Source organism: Anas acuta, chromosome 9 (assembly GCF_963932015.1).
Source record: "Anas acuta chromosome 9, bAnaAcu1.1, whole genome shotgun sequence".
In the NCBI taxonomy this organism is placed as follows: Eukaryota; Metazoa; Chordata; class Aves; order Anseriformes; family Anatidae; genus Anas; species Anas acuta.
Window position 1 is genome coordinate 7,871,253 of NC_088987.1, and position 15,920 is coordinate 7,887,172.

General features: G+C 39.4%; 2 protein-coding genes across 4 annotated transcripts in view; one reads left to right on the forward strand and one right to left on the reverse strand.

The window, feature by feature from the left end:
• Positions 1-9,435, forward strand: part of FXR1 (FMR1 autosomal homolog 1) — a 29,349-nt gene extending 19,914 nt beyond the window's left edge. The window contains exons 11-17 of one of the 3 annotated variants that reach the window (XM_068691425.1): positions 732-818; positions 1,540-1,747; positions 3,341-3,508; positions 4,489-4,689; positions 5,436-5,516; positions 7,932-8,023; positions 8,417-9,435. In XM_068691425.1, the coding sequence (XP_068547526.1) occupies positions 732-818; positions 1,540-1,747; positions 3,341-3,508; positions 4,489-4,689; positions 5,436-5,516; positions 7,932-8,023; positions 8,417-8,587 (1,008 nt within the window). In that variant the 3' untranslated portion in view covers positions 8,588-9,435. Of the gene's footprint in view, positions 1-731; positions 819-1,539; positions 1,748-3,304; positions 3,509-4,488; positions 4,690-5,435; positions 5,517-7,931; positions 8,024-8,416 lie in introns of all 3 variants that reach the window. The other 2 variants (XM_068691424.1, XM_068691426.1) reach the window with 2 other exon arrangements.
• Positions 9,436-11,732: 2,297 nt separating this feature from the next.
• DNAJC19 (DnaJ heat shock protein family (Hsp40) member C19) lies at positions 11,733-15,550 on the reverse strand. The gene is made up of 6 exons (XM_068691427.1): positions 15,376-15,550; positions 14,987-15,038; positions 14,670-14,743; positions 14,253-14,329; positions 13,081-13,151; positions 11,733-12,422 (listed from the first exon to the last, which is right to left on the reverse strand). Exons 1-6 carry the CDS (start codon positions 15,376-15,378, stop codon positions 12,352-12,354), a joined length of 348 nt encoding a protein of 115 aa, XP_068547528.1. The 5' UTR covers positions 15,379-15,550; the 3' UTR covers positions 11,733-12,351.
• Positions 15,551-15,920: the final 370 nt, after the last annotated feature.

Below are 15,920 nucleotides of genomic sequence, written 5' to 3' on the forward strand. Positions count from 1 at the left end.
TGCATCATTAGGCAGCTGGCCTGTGTGCCCTTGTTTTTTCATGACCAACCTATAGCAGTGGTGATATTCAAGTTATAAAAACACGGTGACTGTGATTTGGATAGTTCTATGGGATAGAGGCATGCTTGTGGATTGTGTAATAAATCCAGTTTTATCATTGTTTGTTGGCTACAGAAATGAATTTAAATTTATTTTTTCAGACTGGCATCTTGCAGTGAATCTTGTATGAAATGATGATTCAAGAAAGGGTTTTTGCTACTGAAGCCAGACTTATTTTTAAGCTTTCTCCTTCATGTACTGTAGCTGAATAACTATTAATGCTGTCAGCCTAAAATTGTTTTACACATTTTAACTATATGAGAACATGATAAAATCTTCTGAAGGTGCTTCATCTTGCAAAGTTGGTTTAATTAACCACTGCACGCTTCTCAGGAATCTCTGGATGCCTTTACACACTCAGCACTTGTGTTGCATAGGCAACACAATGGAATGTAGACAGTATATGTTAAGTTACATCAACTGGTAGAATAGGATGTTGGAATGCTAGACAGTCTGAAGTTCTTAACAAATTAGTATTTGTTTCAGTCTTTTAAGCTATTTCTGGTGCCTTTTTACAGCCCAGGATTCAGTTGTCATTGATTGTTTTTATAATTAAAACATTTTTAATCATTTAAAGTGTAGTTTTGATAACTTTCTTCTTGATTGTAAGATTTGGCATTTTGTTTCTGTAGGGAATGGTACCATTTGTATTTGTGGGTACTAAGGAGAGCATTGGAAATGTCCAAGTTCTTTTAGAATACCACATTGCGTATCTAAAGGTAAGTGTATTTTAGAAGAAAGAAGCTGTAGAAGAAGCTTTTGTTGAAGTAAGAAAATACTTGAGTAACACTTCAGTAGGTTTTTCAACTGCTGAACAGTCTCTTTGTAGGCTGTGAACTAAGGTTTGGGGTTATGAACCCTCCCATTGCACGTAAGAGCTATTTACATGTAGGTCTTTATTGTGAGTGCTTAGTACTGTTGGTATTCAAAGAACAGGACTTTAAACATCACTTCTAAGTGGCATTTGAGTAGTAATATGCAATTGTTTTCTCCATGTTATTGTTCTGAGGTTAACACTGTGGTGATGTAGAATGGAATTTCTAATACAAAGTAGTATTTAAAACAATTACCCACCTAAACTAGTTGGCTTTGTAGGACTAAGGGTGTGACTTCACAGAAATAATTAATTAATTTGATCTTGTTACTCTGTCAGGGTTTTTTAAAAATGACTAGAAAAAGTACAGTGAAGCATTGTTTTTAAGATGATTATCTCTCAACAGCCTTTCAATGTGGTGTTTTTAAAATACAGGTTTTAGATTGCTTCCAAAATGCTGGGATTGCAAAACTCATAGATCAATCCTGTTACTTGTAGTCAACTTGGAGGTAGCATTAACTCACCTAAAGGAATGTTAGTTTTTCCCATGACTGGATGGGCAATGGTATTTTGTGGGGAAAAGTAAGGTGTCTTTATATGAAATTTCTTGTTTCCTTTTTATGTAGGAGGTTGAGCAACTAAGACTGGAACGGCTCCAGATTGATGAACAATTGCGTCAGATTGGTATGGGCTTCAGACCTTCCTCTGCTAGAGTTCCAGAAAAAGAGAAGGGTTACACGACTGATGAGAGTACCCTCTCCTCAGTACAAGGTTCCAGATCATACAGTGGAAGAGGGAGAGGCCGCAGAGGCCCCAATTACACATCAGGTTACGGTGAGTTTTTTGTGGTGTTTTTTACAACTGTAGAGCAGCTACTGAACGAATGTTCAGTATACTTTTGAATCCATAGCTTTCCTTAGATTTCTTTTTGTTCAGAGTAGTTAAAATGAAGGTAGACTTGAAAAATACAGAATTGCCTTTTTTCCACAAAGCTCAGAAAACCTAGTTATTTTCTTGTTGAAGTTAAATTTTAAACTGAAAAAATGACCAAACTGAACTCTGGTAAAATCTTGGCTTCCAATGATAGCAGTTGTATGACAAAATTGAAAGTGATGGTGTGTGCAAGAGGTACAGATACTGTTCAGGAGACTTATTTTTTTAAATAGTGTTACCTGATTTGGCTGAGAAGAGCTTGTCTGTGATCATGGTCATACTTGTGAAAACTAAAATAACTTAAAATGGATGTAGCACAAAGCTTCTTCGTAATCATTTTTGTATTTGGGTAAAAACTAACCGGATTTATTTTAGATGTAGTGAGGTGTTCTATGGTACTAAGTAGCAATTCCTCGTAGAAGTGTGCACATCTTTTCACTCAGCTGCATCCCCCCAGTTGTAAAGTCTGCACATCAATATAGACATACTTCACAAAGATACATAGGTGTTCTAGTAAACGAGGGGGGAAAATTACTGAAAACAGTAAATTACTCTTGATCGTTTCTGTGTAGCTCACTTGTGTCATGAAGTCAGACAGTTCTTCTGAATTGCATGGCCTGATGCTGATGATACCTTTGACAATCATGGCATGTTCATCAGGTTCTGATGATAATAATAGCATTTATGACTTTGCTTTTTTACTTTTTTCCTGGTGAATTGTTTGAATCAACTGAAAGTAATGAATGTTCAGTTTGTTTATATGCATACTGTGTTTGGACTTCCATTTGGAAGTTCCCCCCTCACTCGTCCATGGCAAGAATCACATGGTAGAACCATAGGAGTGTAAACACTTTTATTCCAAAACTGTTAGTACAGACAGGTCCTGGATGCTTAACATAAATGGTAGGTGTTCAATTTTTTTAGTAATAAAAAGCTGTGCAGGTTTGGTTAGCTCAGAAACACTGGGAAGTTATGAGCAATATTTAATATAAACAGTTAAATTTTTCAAGCACATTACCGCAGCCAGAAGAGGTTGCTTAGCGACAGCCATTAGCTGTAAGGTGGCAAAGTTGTCCTTGGGAATTTCAGAGAAGTTGCCTAGAGACTGCATCAAATGCCTGCAGCGTACACACAAAGAGAAAGTAGTATTTAATTGTTGATTTTATCCACATACATAAATTACAGTTTGAGTAATCTTGGATCTTATTTCTGTTATTATTGCAAACAAACTTAAGAATCATAGAAACTTACGCTATATTTTATTTGTGCACACAAATGCTTTAATATAAATTTATATAAAGATGTGTCTATAAATTTTTACTTTGAACTTGTGTTTTTTCTATATATTCATAGAATACATATAACTAGGCCAGATACTTCAGAAGAATAACAATCTGAAACCTGAATACAATCCACATTTCTTACTCATTTCCAATTTTCTTTTCCTTCTTGTACAAGGTACAAACTCTGAGCTCTCTAATCCCTCTGAAACAGAGTCTGAGAGAAAAGATGAACTTAGTGACTGGTCCTTGGCAGGAGAAGATGACAGAGAAAGCAGACATCAGCGTGACAATAGACGACGTCCTGGAGGACGAGGACGCAGTGTATCTGGAGGTCGTGGACGTGGTGGACCTCGTGGTGGCAAGTCATCTATTAGCTCTGGTAGTGTGTCTCAAACGTATTTTGAGCTGTTTTTGTTCCTTGCAATTTTCTCTCTGACCTCTTAGTACTTCTAAACACTCTGCTTCTACATTGTAATTGTAATACTTTGGTATTTCATGGGGGTTTTGTGATGCACAAGAAAGCAGGAAAGGGACTCTACCAAGGAGTATAGTGATAGGGCAAGGAGTAATTGTTTTAAAGTAATAGAGGGTAGATTTAGACCAGATACGTAGAAAAAAATCTTTACTATGAGGGTGATGAGGCACTGGAACAGATTGCCCGGAGAAGCTGTGGATGCCCTGGAAGCATTTAAGGCCAGGCTGGATGGGGCTTTCCACAACCTGGAACAGTGGAAGGTGTCCCTGCCTGTGGCAGGGGGTTGGAATGAGATGATCTTTGTCCCTTCCAACCCAAGCCATTCTGTGACTCTTTGATGTATTGTTGTCATAAGCTGTTGATCGAATTCTGTTCATCATCTTCTAGTCATGATGATCTCCATTTCCTTCCTCTACTACACACAGATAATGATGACATTACAGTTTAGAAATCTTGGGCATGCTACCAGTGGTTGCCTTTTGAGTTAAGCTTGTGTTTAGATACGAAATTGGAAGAATTCACAGAAAGGAAGTTACATTTTATCAGAATTTGACTGTGTAAGATAATTCACAACACTTCAGTAGTGACAGAAGTACCATTCTGCTAATGAAGTGATAGGTATATTTTACACATTTAACAGCTTAAAGTAAAAAAGTTCTTTAATATTACCTTGGATATCTCTGTGATGCAGTAATTTAAGTGCCACATTGTGATGCCTCAGAATATATGTTGTTGGATTAGTCAGAGAGGAACCATTATACATAGAACTATAGCATTTATACCTTTTCATAAGATTGTTTTAATGCTTTGAAGCATAGATTTAAGTCAGCCTGGAGGTTAAATGTAACTACAGTATCTTAAGTCCAAACTTTCTGTTTGTTTAGTGCTTAAAGATCCGGACAGCAACCCTTACAGCTTACTTGATAATACAGAGTCAGACCAGACTGTGGATACCGATGCTAGTGAATCTCACCACAGTAGTAACCGCCGCAGGAGGTCGCGCAGGCGACGGACTGATGAAGATGCTGTCCTAATGGATGGAATGACAGAGTCTGATACAGCTTCTGTTAATGAGAATGGTTTAGGTATGTAAACAGTTAGATAGTCCCAGAACAATTTTGGAAGAAAAAAGTGTGCTATCAGTGTAAGTGCAGTGAAATACTTGTTCATTTTTATTAGTGGCGAGTCATTGTTCTGTTAAAGGTTGCTGTCTGATTAAATGAATATTGCCACTTCCATGGCTCTGCCATGAAAGTTCTTGTTTACTGAGCTCCAGTAGTACTTTCATATGCCTCTTTTGTAAAACGTATCTGATGGAGATACCAAAGACTAACTTTGATTTCAGTTAGTAATGCTGTTTTCATAGAGACATGGTGCTCTGATCAGTGTTCTGTTTTGTCCTTGGTAACCTCACTGTCAGGGTAGGAAAGCTACTTAAGCAGTTAATTTATCTCTAGCCAGCTTCTGCTTAAGTACTTTCCCTCAGTAAATTCTCTTGATACTCGCTGGGACAAGAATATAATCTGTTGCTTAATAGCGTGGAAAAAAAAACTATTCTTCATGGTTGTGGCTAAAATCTGACATACGGTTATTTAATAAATGAAATATGAGGTCATTAAACATATGCCTACATGTTTTCACGAGCCAGGAGCAAAAAGTAAAATCTAGCATTTACTTCATTGTGTGTGCTTTCAGTATAAATTTGTTGTTCTTTCAGACTGTCTTAGCCTGTCTTTTTTAACAGAAGTAATTTGAAATGCCCCATGCTGAAACTGCTGAAGAATTTATTTTTTTCGTCAGAAATAGTTCATGGTAAACTTTGCAATTGCAGATGATAGTGACAAAAAACCCCAGCGACGCAATCGTAGCCGCAGGCGTCGCTTCAGGGGTCAGGCAGAAGATAGACAGCCAGGTAATTCGAGTGAAGCTGTGGGTATTCTCAGGTCAAAAGCATGAGAGAATGTTGTGTCTGCTGTTTTACATATAGCTGCATAATATATAAAGGTTAATAACTAATAAGACTACTAGATAAAGATGAAAAACATTTCTTACACTAGGAGAACTTTTATAAAGTTCTTAATCTGTCTAATGAAACTAATTTATAATGTCTAACGTTTTGCTTGGAAATACAATTTATGCTTCTGATCCAGTTCTCATTGAAGTCAATAGCCAAACTTCTGTTGACTTCAGTGGTCCAGGATCAAGACATATAAAAAGTTCATGATCTGCACTCACTTGCATTTGCGCACTTGCATTGAATGTGACACAACCTTTTCAGCACTGGCTGAGAAGCAGAGTTGGAATGGCAGGTTGTAGGTGCCCTGGCAAGGCACTGTGAGGGAACCTACATGGTATCTGCCAGTCCAGAGCTTAATTCAGACTTCTGCTATCAGTCTTCAGCTTTTGTGAACATTGTAAATCATCCACAAATTGAGGGTGGGAAGGAGGAGGAATTTAAATGAAGTTGCATGTTTTCAATTTTTTTTGTTGTTGTGGCTTGTTGCACTTTTGTGTGTACTAACACTTGAAATGTTAAAGGTGAACTAGCTAATTCTCAGTATAATGCCCTGTTCAGAAAATGCTTGTACATCTGTGCCATAAGGTAGTAACAGAAGGTCTTCTAGACTGACAGGCTCAAAACTTCACCCATATTTGTTTTCTGTATATCTGTGGTGCTCATTCAATATTTGACTTGTAAAGCAACAACATTTTTTCTTCTAATAATTAAAACTTTAAGAAAAAAATAACCTTATTTTTCAGCATTCTGTAGTTTTGTTGAAAAATGATAGTTTATAAAGGGGTGGAAGAGATGCTGGTCATCTCTACAAAAACCTCTAGTATTTTTCTTGAAATGAAAGTATCCCACAAACAAAACCAAATCCCCAAAGTTTTCTCACTTTTTTTTTCCTGTTGATTTCTTTGTTCAAAATACCACTTCCAATTTCCATAATAAATATTTTTGAAAACAACCTTAAGAGCATTGGTAGTTATACTCCTTGGAAAATGCTCTAATAATTTAATCTCTTCATAAATACTCAATAAGTGTATAGTGAGTGAAATTGAGAGAAGGAATTACTCCTCCTAAATACTAACAGCGGACTTCAGTCATTCAGTTGTGTTATTTATGTCACTATACTTCTTGGGTTCCTACTATGTACATAATTATTAAGATTATTATTATTAAATGGCCTCTTACACTGTGTGTAAAAACATGCTTCCTCTTTATATTAGAGGAGTTGGGTACGGAACATCATTTTAGAGAAATGAGTCCCCTTGTGTGTAAACTCACTTGGTCTCAACAGTTACGCAGGGACCCAGTTGTGAAAAGTCCAGTTAATGTAACAGAAAACCTGTGTGTTACACTTCCTGTGCTGATAATTTGTTTCTTACACAGTCATTGCTAAACCCAGGAAAATAGTTCACCTGAATGCATGGTATACTAAATATAATTGACTACTGTTCAGTAGATAATGCTTGCCAACTCTTAATATGCTTTAGTTCATCAAAGATACAAATGCATATTTAAATTTGTAGTACTGTGTATTCTAAAAATAGAGTTGACTCTCAATTGTTGTGGTTACGAGAGGGCGGGATAAGACAAAACCAAGCTACAAGAACATGTGCTGAGGTGGTAAGAAGAAAAGAGGTCAGAAAGCCCCTGGCCAGCATCCAGTAAGTGTAGCCATAGCAGTGTAAGCATGGCTGTCCTGCTGCTGGGTACAGGCTCGCTCATACAGAGCTATTCGAGTGCCTGTACGCACATCACAGTTAATCCACCCACCCACAAGCCAGAGTTGACAGTGTGGATTGCCTTTTGAGTACCAGGAGGGTGAGTTCTCTTGCCAGTGGCTTCATGAAAGTAACAAGGATTTGAATGCTACTTTTATCGTAAGTGATGCAATATTCTAAACCTCCCCTAATTCTTTTTGTATTTTAACCTACCTTAATTTTTATTACTGTGAAATTTTTCACTAGTGAAGATAGTTAAATCCCAATAATAAACTGTCTATAGTTAAAGAGCCTGCAGTTTTGATCTCTTGAAGATGGGTATAGAAATCCCTTCTTTTTACGCCATCAGGCCAAAATTACTGTTCTTCTAATTTTAAGATTCTGCCTTCAGATAATAACTAGCTACCACAGATTTTGTTGAAAACTTTATTAACATAAAAGAACTGATCCTTGCTATGTAGTTGATAACCTGTAAGAGTGAAGGCCTTTTGTGAGATATCTCCCAGTTATAGCGTAACTTGTGCAGAAAAAAGATATGAAGCTTAATGCTAAGTTAAATTTCTAATATGAGCGTCACTAATTTTTTTTCCTTGTACAGTAACAGTAGCTGACTATATATCGCGAGCTGAATCTCAAAGTAGACAGAGAAACCCCCCGAAGGAGACGCTAGCCAAAACCAAGAAAGAAGCGGTAAGAGGATTTTAAATGTACACTTCCTTTACTTCCTTTTTTTTTTCCTTGCAGTGAAACAGTAAAGAATGCTCGATTTAGGTCATTTCCGTTAGAGTACTCTGAGTTCAAGAATACATCATGGAAAGGTTGAGAGTGAACAGAATCAAGCAGTAGCTCACAGAATATAGTGTTAATTTGCAGAAAGCAGAGGAGACTTGAGTAACTGTTTTAGTGTTCAAATTAAAGGACTTAGGTATTCTAAAATACTATATTTACTAAAGTAGCATTGCATGATAAAATGCAAACATTCCTGTTGCAAGTTTGCTGTGAGTCAGAGGGAAATTAACACTTTATTTTGATGTTGTATTGTGTTTTTACTGAATTTTTAATATCCTGTTTTTATTCTTTAAGGCAAAAGACGCAATTGATGAAAACTGCCCTTCCGAAAAGGCAGTGAATGGTCCTGCTACAACTGCTGGGGATGAGCCTTCTAAATTACAGCACAGTCCTGATGAAAAGAAAGTTACTGTTCAAGAGGAGGGAAATAATCAGGAAGAAGCAGTGCTGAATGGTGTTTCATAAACTGAAGTTCCTAGTTTACAGTTCTTCTACATTACATTTAAAATAGTGCTTGTATAAGCTTGCCAAAGATAGAATATGGATCGCCAGTCTTGACACCGCACTTTCAGTTCCTCCATTTTGGAATACAGAAAGGGGAGGGATCCTGAAGAAATCATATGTTAAACATACTTTGACACCTACTGTGTTATAAATATATCATCAGATGTGCCTTGAGATAGTATATGTAACATTTAAATAAACAAAATTGCTGGCTATAGGAAATGTTATTTTGTTTTCAAAATACGGCAGAGATGTGAGGGGGATCCCTAACATAATACTCTTTATGAAAGCATTAGCTGCTTTTGTTACATTTTTAATAATATGCAACCACTTCTTCACCTGAGGAATACTAGAAAGAAATGCAGTCTAAAATATTTTGCACTGAAATGTAATTTCTCCATTAGTTTAGTCTGGAAACTGGTCTGTTTTAATACATGTTTTTTAAATGCTGTATGTAGAGGAAAAATCTGCAGACCACTGGAATACATTTGTTAAATTCTCATACTCTGCAGGGATACTGGGTGACATTGGCAGTGACTGTTCTACATTGAGGCTTTGTTTGGTTTATTTATTAAACTGTACAGTATTTAAAAATCAAACATAGCTTTAGTTAACACTAAGCTGAATTAGTCATGTCCATTAAGACATAACCTGAACTACTGAAAAGATCAATTTCCAGAAAGTTTATTCTGTATAAACTACATATGTTAGTCCTTAGTAGAGTATTTTTATTTTTGTTTTGGTTGTTTGATGTGCAATATGTTTTTTTTGTATGCTGGTAGTAAAAGAAAATAAACTTTGATCTTCCATCTGTGGACTGTTTCTATCAGAAATTTAAATTGCTATTGACTTAAGGTTTTCAAGCTGTTAACACTAACTGTTGAAACTTACCTGTCAGGCAGCTTGAACCTTTAATTCTTACCAAAAAAAAAAAGCTTTCTAACATGCTAACCTTGCATTAAGATGATGTAAAACATCAGTTAATGTATCTAAAATAACTTACCTTAAGAATTGCTTAGCATGACTAACATAGGAGCTAACATAGGTGTAGTTTTTGAGAAGCTAGAAGCATGATATGCTAACAAATCTTTTCAGGTGCATGAGCAAGAGCAATAATGTAGAAACCAGAAGCAGAAAAAAATCTGGGAAGCAATGGAGTTGTAAGAAGCCAGAGAGAGCACTGCTGAAGCTATACTTATTTGAAAGGAAAATTCTTTTACCTGATTTGGCTAAAAGTGAGAAAGGAAAAAAAACAAACACTTTGCACAGTACATGCTTCCAGCTGCTGTACTTCGTACAGCTAGAGCAGAGTTGTACTAACTAGGCTTAGGTATTTACTTCATTTAAGGATATATAGTTTTAGTATGACTTAGTGTTGACTTGTCAAGAGTGTTCCCTCCTGGAGAACAAAGTGTTAGAACTCTAAAGTAAACAGAAGAGTCCTCAATGATAGCAGCCACAAGAGTGGAAAACAAATGAGAGGGGAAAAAAAAGCTGTTTAAAAACAGTCAATGTTACTTGGCACGAGAGAACTGAAGTAGCTTTCATTCTTTGTAGGCCTTGACAGATGCAAATTGTGAAGCTGCTGCATGGCAATGTTCCAGCTGTGTGTGTGTGGTGGTTTCCTTTTTTTTTTTTAACCCTGCTTTAAGTTCTATAGTAAAGCAAAATATCCTTTTCTGTTACTTTAAGTTCCAAACATTTTCTTTTTCATACTCTTCCCTTACTGATCTTGAGCCTCTGTTTTAAAAATGTACAATCTTTCTGTAGTGGTGTTCTGGTATTACAAAGTGGCCTAGAAGTAGTGTAGAGCAATACAGCTACAGAGTAGCCAAAGTTCAGGCAGAGGATGTGAGACTACTTAACACCCCTCATTGAAATAGGGGCATGGTTCTGGAAAAAATGAAAGCTCCACATTCCACTGTATATTTATGAGCAGATGGTGTTAATGATTACATATGTTGTACAGCAGTTTTACCGTAGTTGCAGAAAGGCTGGAAAGATTCCTGGAGCGTGACAGAACTCTTTGGCCCCAATTCAGATACATAAGACAGCTGCTAGTACGTTTGGCTTCATGTAGCCTGGTAAATCCAGCTCAGGTATCCTGGTTTTATGTAATTGGACTAGAATAGTTCTGTGAGACAGGACCTACAGCAATCTAGTCCAACTGCCTGACCACATCAGAGTTGGAGCATGGGCTCTTTTTAAGAGCCCAATCCAAATGCTTCTTGCATGCTGACAGGCCTGGGGCATCGACCACCTCTCTAGGAAGCCTGTTCCAGTGTTTGACCACCCTCTTGGTAAGGATGTTTTCTCTAAGGTCCTGTCTGACCCCCCTGGTGCAGATTCGTACCATTCCCATGCACCCTTGTCCTCAGTGACCAGGGAGCAGAGACCAGTGCCTGCCTCTGCGCTTCCCCTCCTCGGGACGTGGCAGAGAGCAGTGAGGTCGCCTCCCAGCCTCTTCTCCAGAGAAGAGGACCTGAGTGTCCTCAGCCTCCCCTCACAGACCTGCCCTGCAGCCCTTCTACCAGCTTTGCTGCCCTCCTCTGGATGCTCTCAAGAACAATATTTGGGGTGAGGCTGCATCAACACTAAACACAGTCGGAGAGTCGCCTCTTTAGGCCAGCAGTGGTGTGCTTAATGCACCCCAAGTGTGACTTGCCCTCCTGGCTGCCAGGGCAGCTGCTGGCTCTCACTGAGCCTGCTGCCACCAGCACCCCCAGGTCCCTTCCTGCTGAGCTGTTCTCCAGCCACTTGTCTCCCAGCCTGTGCCTGGCATTGCTCTGCCCTGTGCAGCACCTGGCTTTCATCTTCCATGAACGTCAAGGTGTTGATGGCAGTCCAATGTGCAGACATACCGAGATCCACTGCAAGGCCTCTCCTCCCTCCAGCCACCTCCCAGATGAGTATCACCAGCAAAATTGCCAAGGGGGCATTCAATTTCTGTATCCAGATCACTGATAAAAACATCAAACAGAACCAGCCCTAGTGGTCATTAGCAGGGTCAATACCAGTGATGTAAACATCCTTTTTCCTTACGTGACAAATGCAAACTTTATCACATGAACCATAACTTTGTAGTTAATAATGTGTAAAACTATAGTACTTGTTACAGATTTGTAATTTATTGCCATAAAATCCATTAAAAGTTGGAAACTAACAAAAAATCTGGGATCTTCCAGATCCATCAGTAACACTTAAGAGCTGAACCAACCTTGTTTTTCACAAGGCAAAACAACTGAGTACATTCAGTTTCTTCAACTTTATTTCTTCAATTAGAAACAACCACGTATCTGTCCTGTATCTTCCTGTCAAATAATTCCTCCTGTTTTTTTCCACCCTCTCCCTAGACTGTTTTCATCATGCTAACTTTGGCATATGAAAGAACAGCAGCATGAATTTTAAACATAACTAGATTAACAAAAATTAGGTAATGGCATGTCAGCATCCAGTAACATGCAAGAAATTTTGGCCAAACCACATCAGTGGCAGCTTCTACCACATACTAATGAACAGCTTTGGAAAACCTTTAAGCCTCACTCCCTCAGACGTTTCCCAAAAAGCAACTAAGAATTGATCAGGGAGGGAAATACCTCCCCACATTCATTTTTCAAGCCTCATTTGTGTCAAGTCAAAGACTGACATCAGAACTTGCCTTAAGCTGTTTATAAAAGAAAAAAAAATCACTTGAACAAACAAACCCTATGACTTTAATCTCCAATTCATTTTTTAGCTTGGTCTTCCAGTAAATCTTTAGCTTCATTGATTTTGGCTGCTACATATGGTGAACCACCTAGAAGAAAGATAACCTCATGTCACACTAGATGAAACAAGTATTTTGGGTTTTGGTGCATACAACAAATAATGAAGTCACTTTCAAGGAGGCCATTTCACCTTTTAAGCGAGGGATTAAAATGTTAAATGCCAAGCAGTAACAAACAATTCTGACTCAATGAAGAACACAGAATTCAGAATAGGCAGAGGTGCCTACTTTAAGCATAACTAGATTCTGAGCCTTCAGAATGCCACAGGCAGCAGTGTTTTGTAGTTTAGTCTTCGACAGAAGCAGAAGGCTCAGTTCTTGCTATATAGGACCAATTTCCAATGAATCAACTCAAACTCACATGCTAAATATAAAGTACACAAAATACTCTGGTCTTTCACCTAAAATTAAGGTGATTTTAAGTCTCAGTTTAACAAGTCTTATTTTAATCAGATACACACAGGAAAGTGCAAGCATCAGTTGACTTGCTGAATCTGTCTGCTTGCTTTAAACCATTCAAACACAAGAATATGTTCCAAAACTGCATGAATTTGGGCACTCTTAAAATCTGTTTTCACTTTTTTTTTTTCCTTTTAGTAGCCAGCGTATTGAAATGTCACTTCCCACACAGTTCAGTTCATGGGTAAAAATATGTGTTAGTTGATCAACGTGAATTATTTTTACTTACCTTTATCTGGATGATTTAGAAGCATGATGCGTCTATGAGCTTCTCTAATTTTACTTCTGTTTGCTGTAGGGCTAGTTTAAAAGACAAAGAAAAACTAACTTGAGGTAACCTCACAAAATCCCCCAGATTAAAAAGGTATCTCAGAACAATAAGCACTCTGCCTTGCCCAAAGAAATCTTTGATTTACATGTACACTTTTTCTTTTCCTATTATTACATATAACATTTAAGTTCTGGGCAGGGTTTTTTTTTTTTTTTTTCCAATATATTGCATGCTCAAGAAGACATGCTATAAAGACATCCACACATATCTGGAGATGAAACAAATAAAAATAGGGGCAAATTTTCAAGAATATTTTGGTAACAACCAAGTTACCAGCATTTATACTGACACAGCAGTACTTAAAAGTGTATTTTGCTATTTAGCTCCCACTGAAATCTAGTAGAATTACACTATCTTGTAGAAGTAGCTAGCCACCTCAAAATCTTACAGTGTATGTCCCAGATATGGCTCTCTCAAATGCCTGTGTGAATTTGAACTCAATATTCAATCAGAAAGGAGCAAAACTACATTGTAACATTTTTATAGGGTCAAATTTCATAGAGGGCTCTTGAACAAAGGAAAAACTTAATTGATTGTTTTTAACTATTTGTGTATAAACCTCCCAGCTGAAAGTTGCCTTCAAAGAGAAATGATTCTTACTTGCTCTCTTACTAGATAAACTTGTGTATTTGGTCTTAGACTCTAAGTTTTGGCAGGGAAAGCTACTCCTCTCTCAGACATTCTAGAATAAGTGATGAATTTACACGCAGGAAGTAGGTGTGCAGCACTTTCACACAGGATCTGAAATTTAACGGAAGTGACAGCAACCACAAGTGAGCAGCACAACCCTGTTCCCCACACAGAATCAGCCCCAGGTCTTCATGAAAACGGCTTCAAAGTGGAAATTGAATGTTCTGCTTGGGATTTACAGATGTATGGAAGTCTAATTAGAGTTAGCTTGAAGCACACTACCATGCAGCAGAGAATCGCAAATAAGTACAAGAAGTCCTGAGAAGACACTCCGTATTTCCTGGCTTGACAGTGACATTTCTAGGGGAAATGGCATAGGACAGTCTTGAGCACTGAGCATCCTCCTTTTTACCTTTCATTTATAACAAATTTCCTTTTACCTCACTCCTAGTATTAAAGCTGCTTCTCGTTTAGTCATTTTGGGTTCAAATCCACCTCTGTAATAACCACGGAAGTCCTGGAAGGAAAAGTGTGTTAGTTTAGAATACAATGATTATGTAAGCTTAACTACATCAGCTAAAACAACTCATGATTGCCTTAGCAGCTGCTGAGCTTTTTGTGAAGCTTCCTTTGCATTTGCAATAAGAAATTTAGGTGAAGCAGAGTACTGTAACTTAAATTAATACTTAAACTTGCCAGAATAACCTCTATTAGTGAACTACCATCAGAATCACAGATTGTTATTAGTGACAAAATTATGTTTAATTTTAGAAGATGCAATACTATACAGAGACAACAGTGCAGCTACTTCATTGAGTACACTTTCAAATAAAAAGATGCCATTGATAAAAACTTACAGGTTTCGGTAGATTCTGAAGTGCTTGTTTTACTTGGGGCTCCATTTGCTTCATAGCTTTTAGTGCATAACGACCTGAAAGAAATTAGCGTTGAACAAGACTAAGTATGGTGTTTCATAAAGGCCTGGCAATTCAGTTTGACTAGTAACTTATGGATTAAAATATGGAATAAGGATTTTTTTGGACAAAAAAAATTGAAGAAATTTTATTTTTTGTTTAACTACTGCCATATTTTTCATTATAGGCTCTCGGCAGTGTCCAGTACCAGGTGTTACAGTGCACTGGCGCTGAAGCAGGAGTTGAACACATCCACAAACCTGCAAATCCAGCTGCTGCGATGGTCAGGCCAACCGCCACCATGGTACCGGCCTACACAGGAAACAAAAGTCTTTGTTTACCAAAGAAAGCGAAACAAGACAACATAAAAACACAAAAAAAAAGGCTGTCTCTGGAAGCGGGCACCATCAGCCCACAGCCGCCGGGCAGGGCTGCGGCGGGGCTCCGCGGGGAGCCGGGACGGGGGCAGCGGGGCCGGGAGGGATCCAGGGGGTGATCCCCAGCGCCGCAGCCCCTCGTACCCATCCTCCAGGGCCGTGCCGAGGGCAGCGGGCTCCCTGCAGGCCGGGCCGCCCTCCCGGGGCTCGGGAAGGGCCGGAGCCCCCGCGGCTCCCGCAGCGCGGCCGGGCCCGGCCCCCGCCGCACTCACCATGGCCGCCGCCCGGCCCTAGGCCCCTCAGCGCTTCCGACGGCCGGGCCGAGCTGGCGGAGGGCCGAGGCTGGTTGCTCGGCCGCGGGCCCCGCCGCACAGCCGCCACCGGCTGTCGTAAAGCGGGGCGGAGCGGCGGCGGTGACCGCCCCGCCGGGGCCGGGCCGGGCGCTGAGGTGGCCGCGGGGCGAGGGCGGCCCGAGAATGGCGGCTCTGAGGCAGGGCCTGGTGCAGGGGCTGTCCCTGCAGGGTGACAGGCGGCTCTTGTATAAACGAGCGGTGATGTGCTCGAGATAACGTGTGCCAGACTCGTTTTTTACAAAAACCCATGGTTTATCGCCCGTCCCTGTGAGGAGCGTGTGCCCCGTCCCATTTTCCTTGTCTTCTGTCCGTCCCACTGAGCTCCGGCCTGCTCCTTCTCGGTCCCCGAGCATTGCCGCCAAATTCGTGGCAATTCCACTCAAATGGCGCTCGCCCTGCTGGGCTGGCACGGGAAGGACTGGCCACGGGGACAGCCGGGGAAATTAATGCAGGCCCTGGCTCCA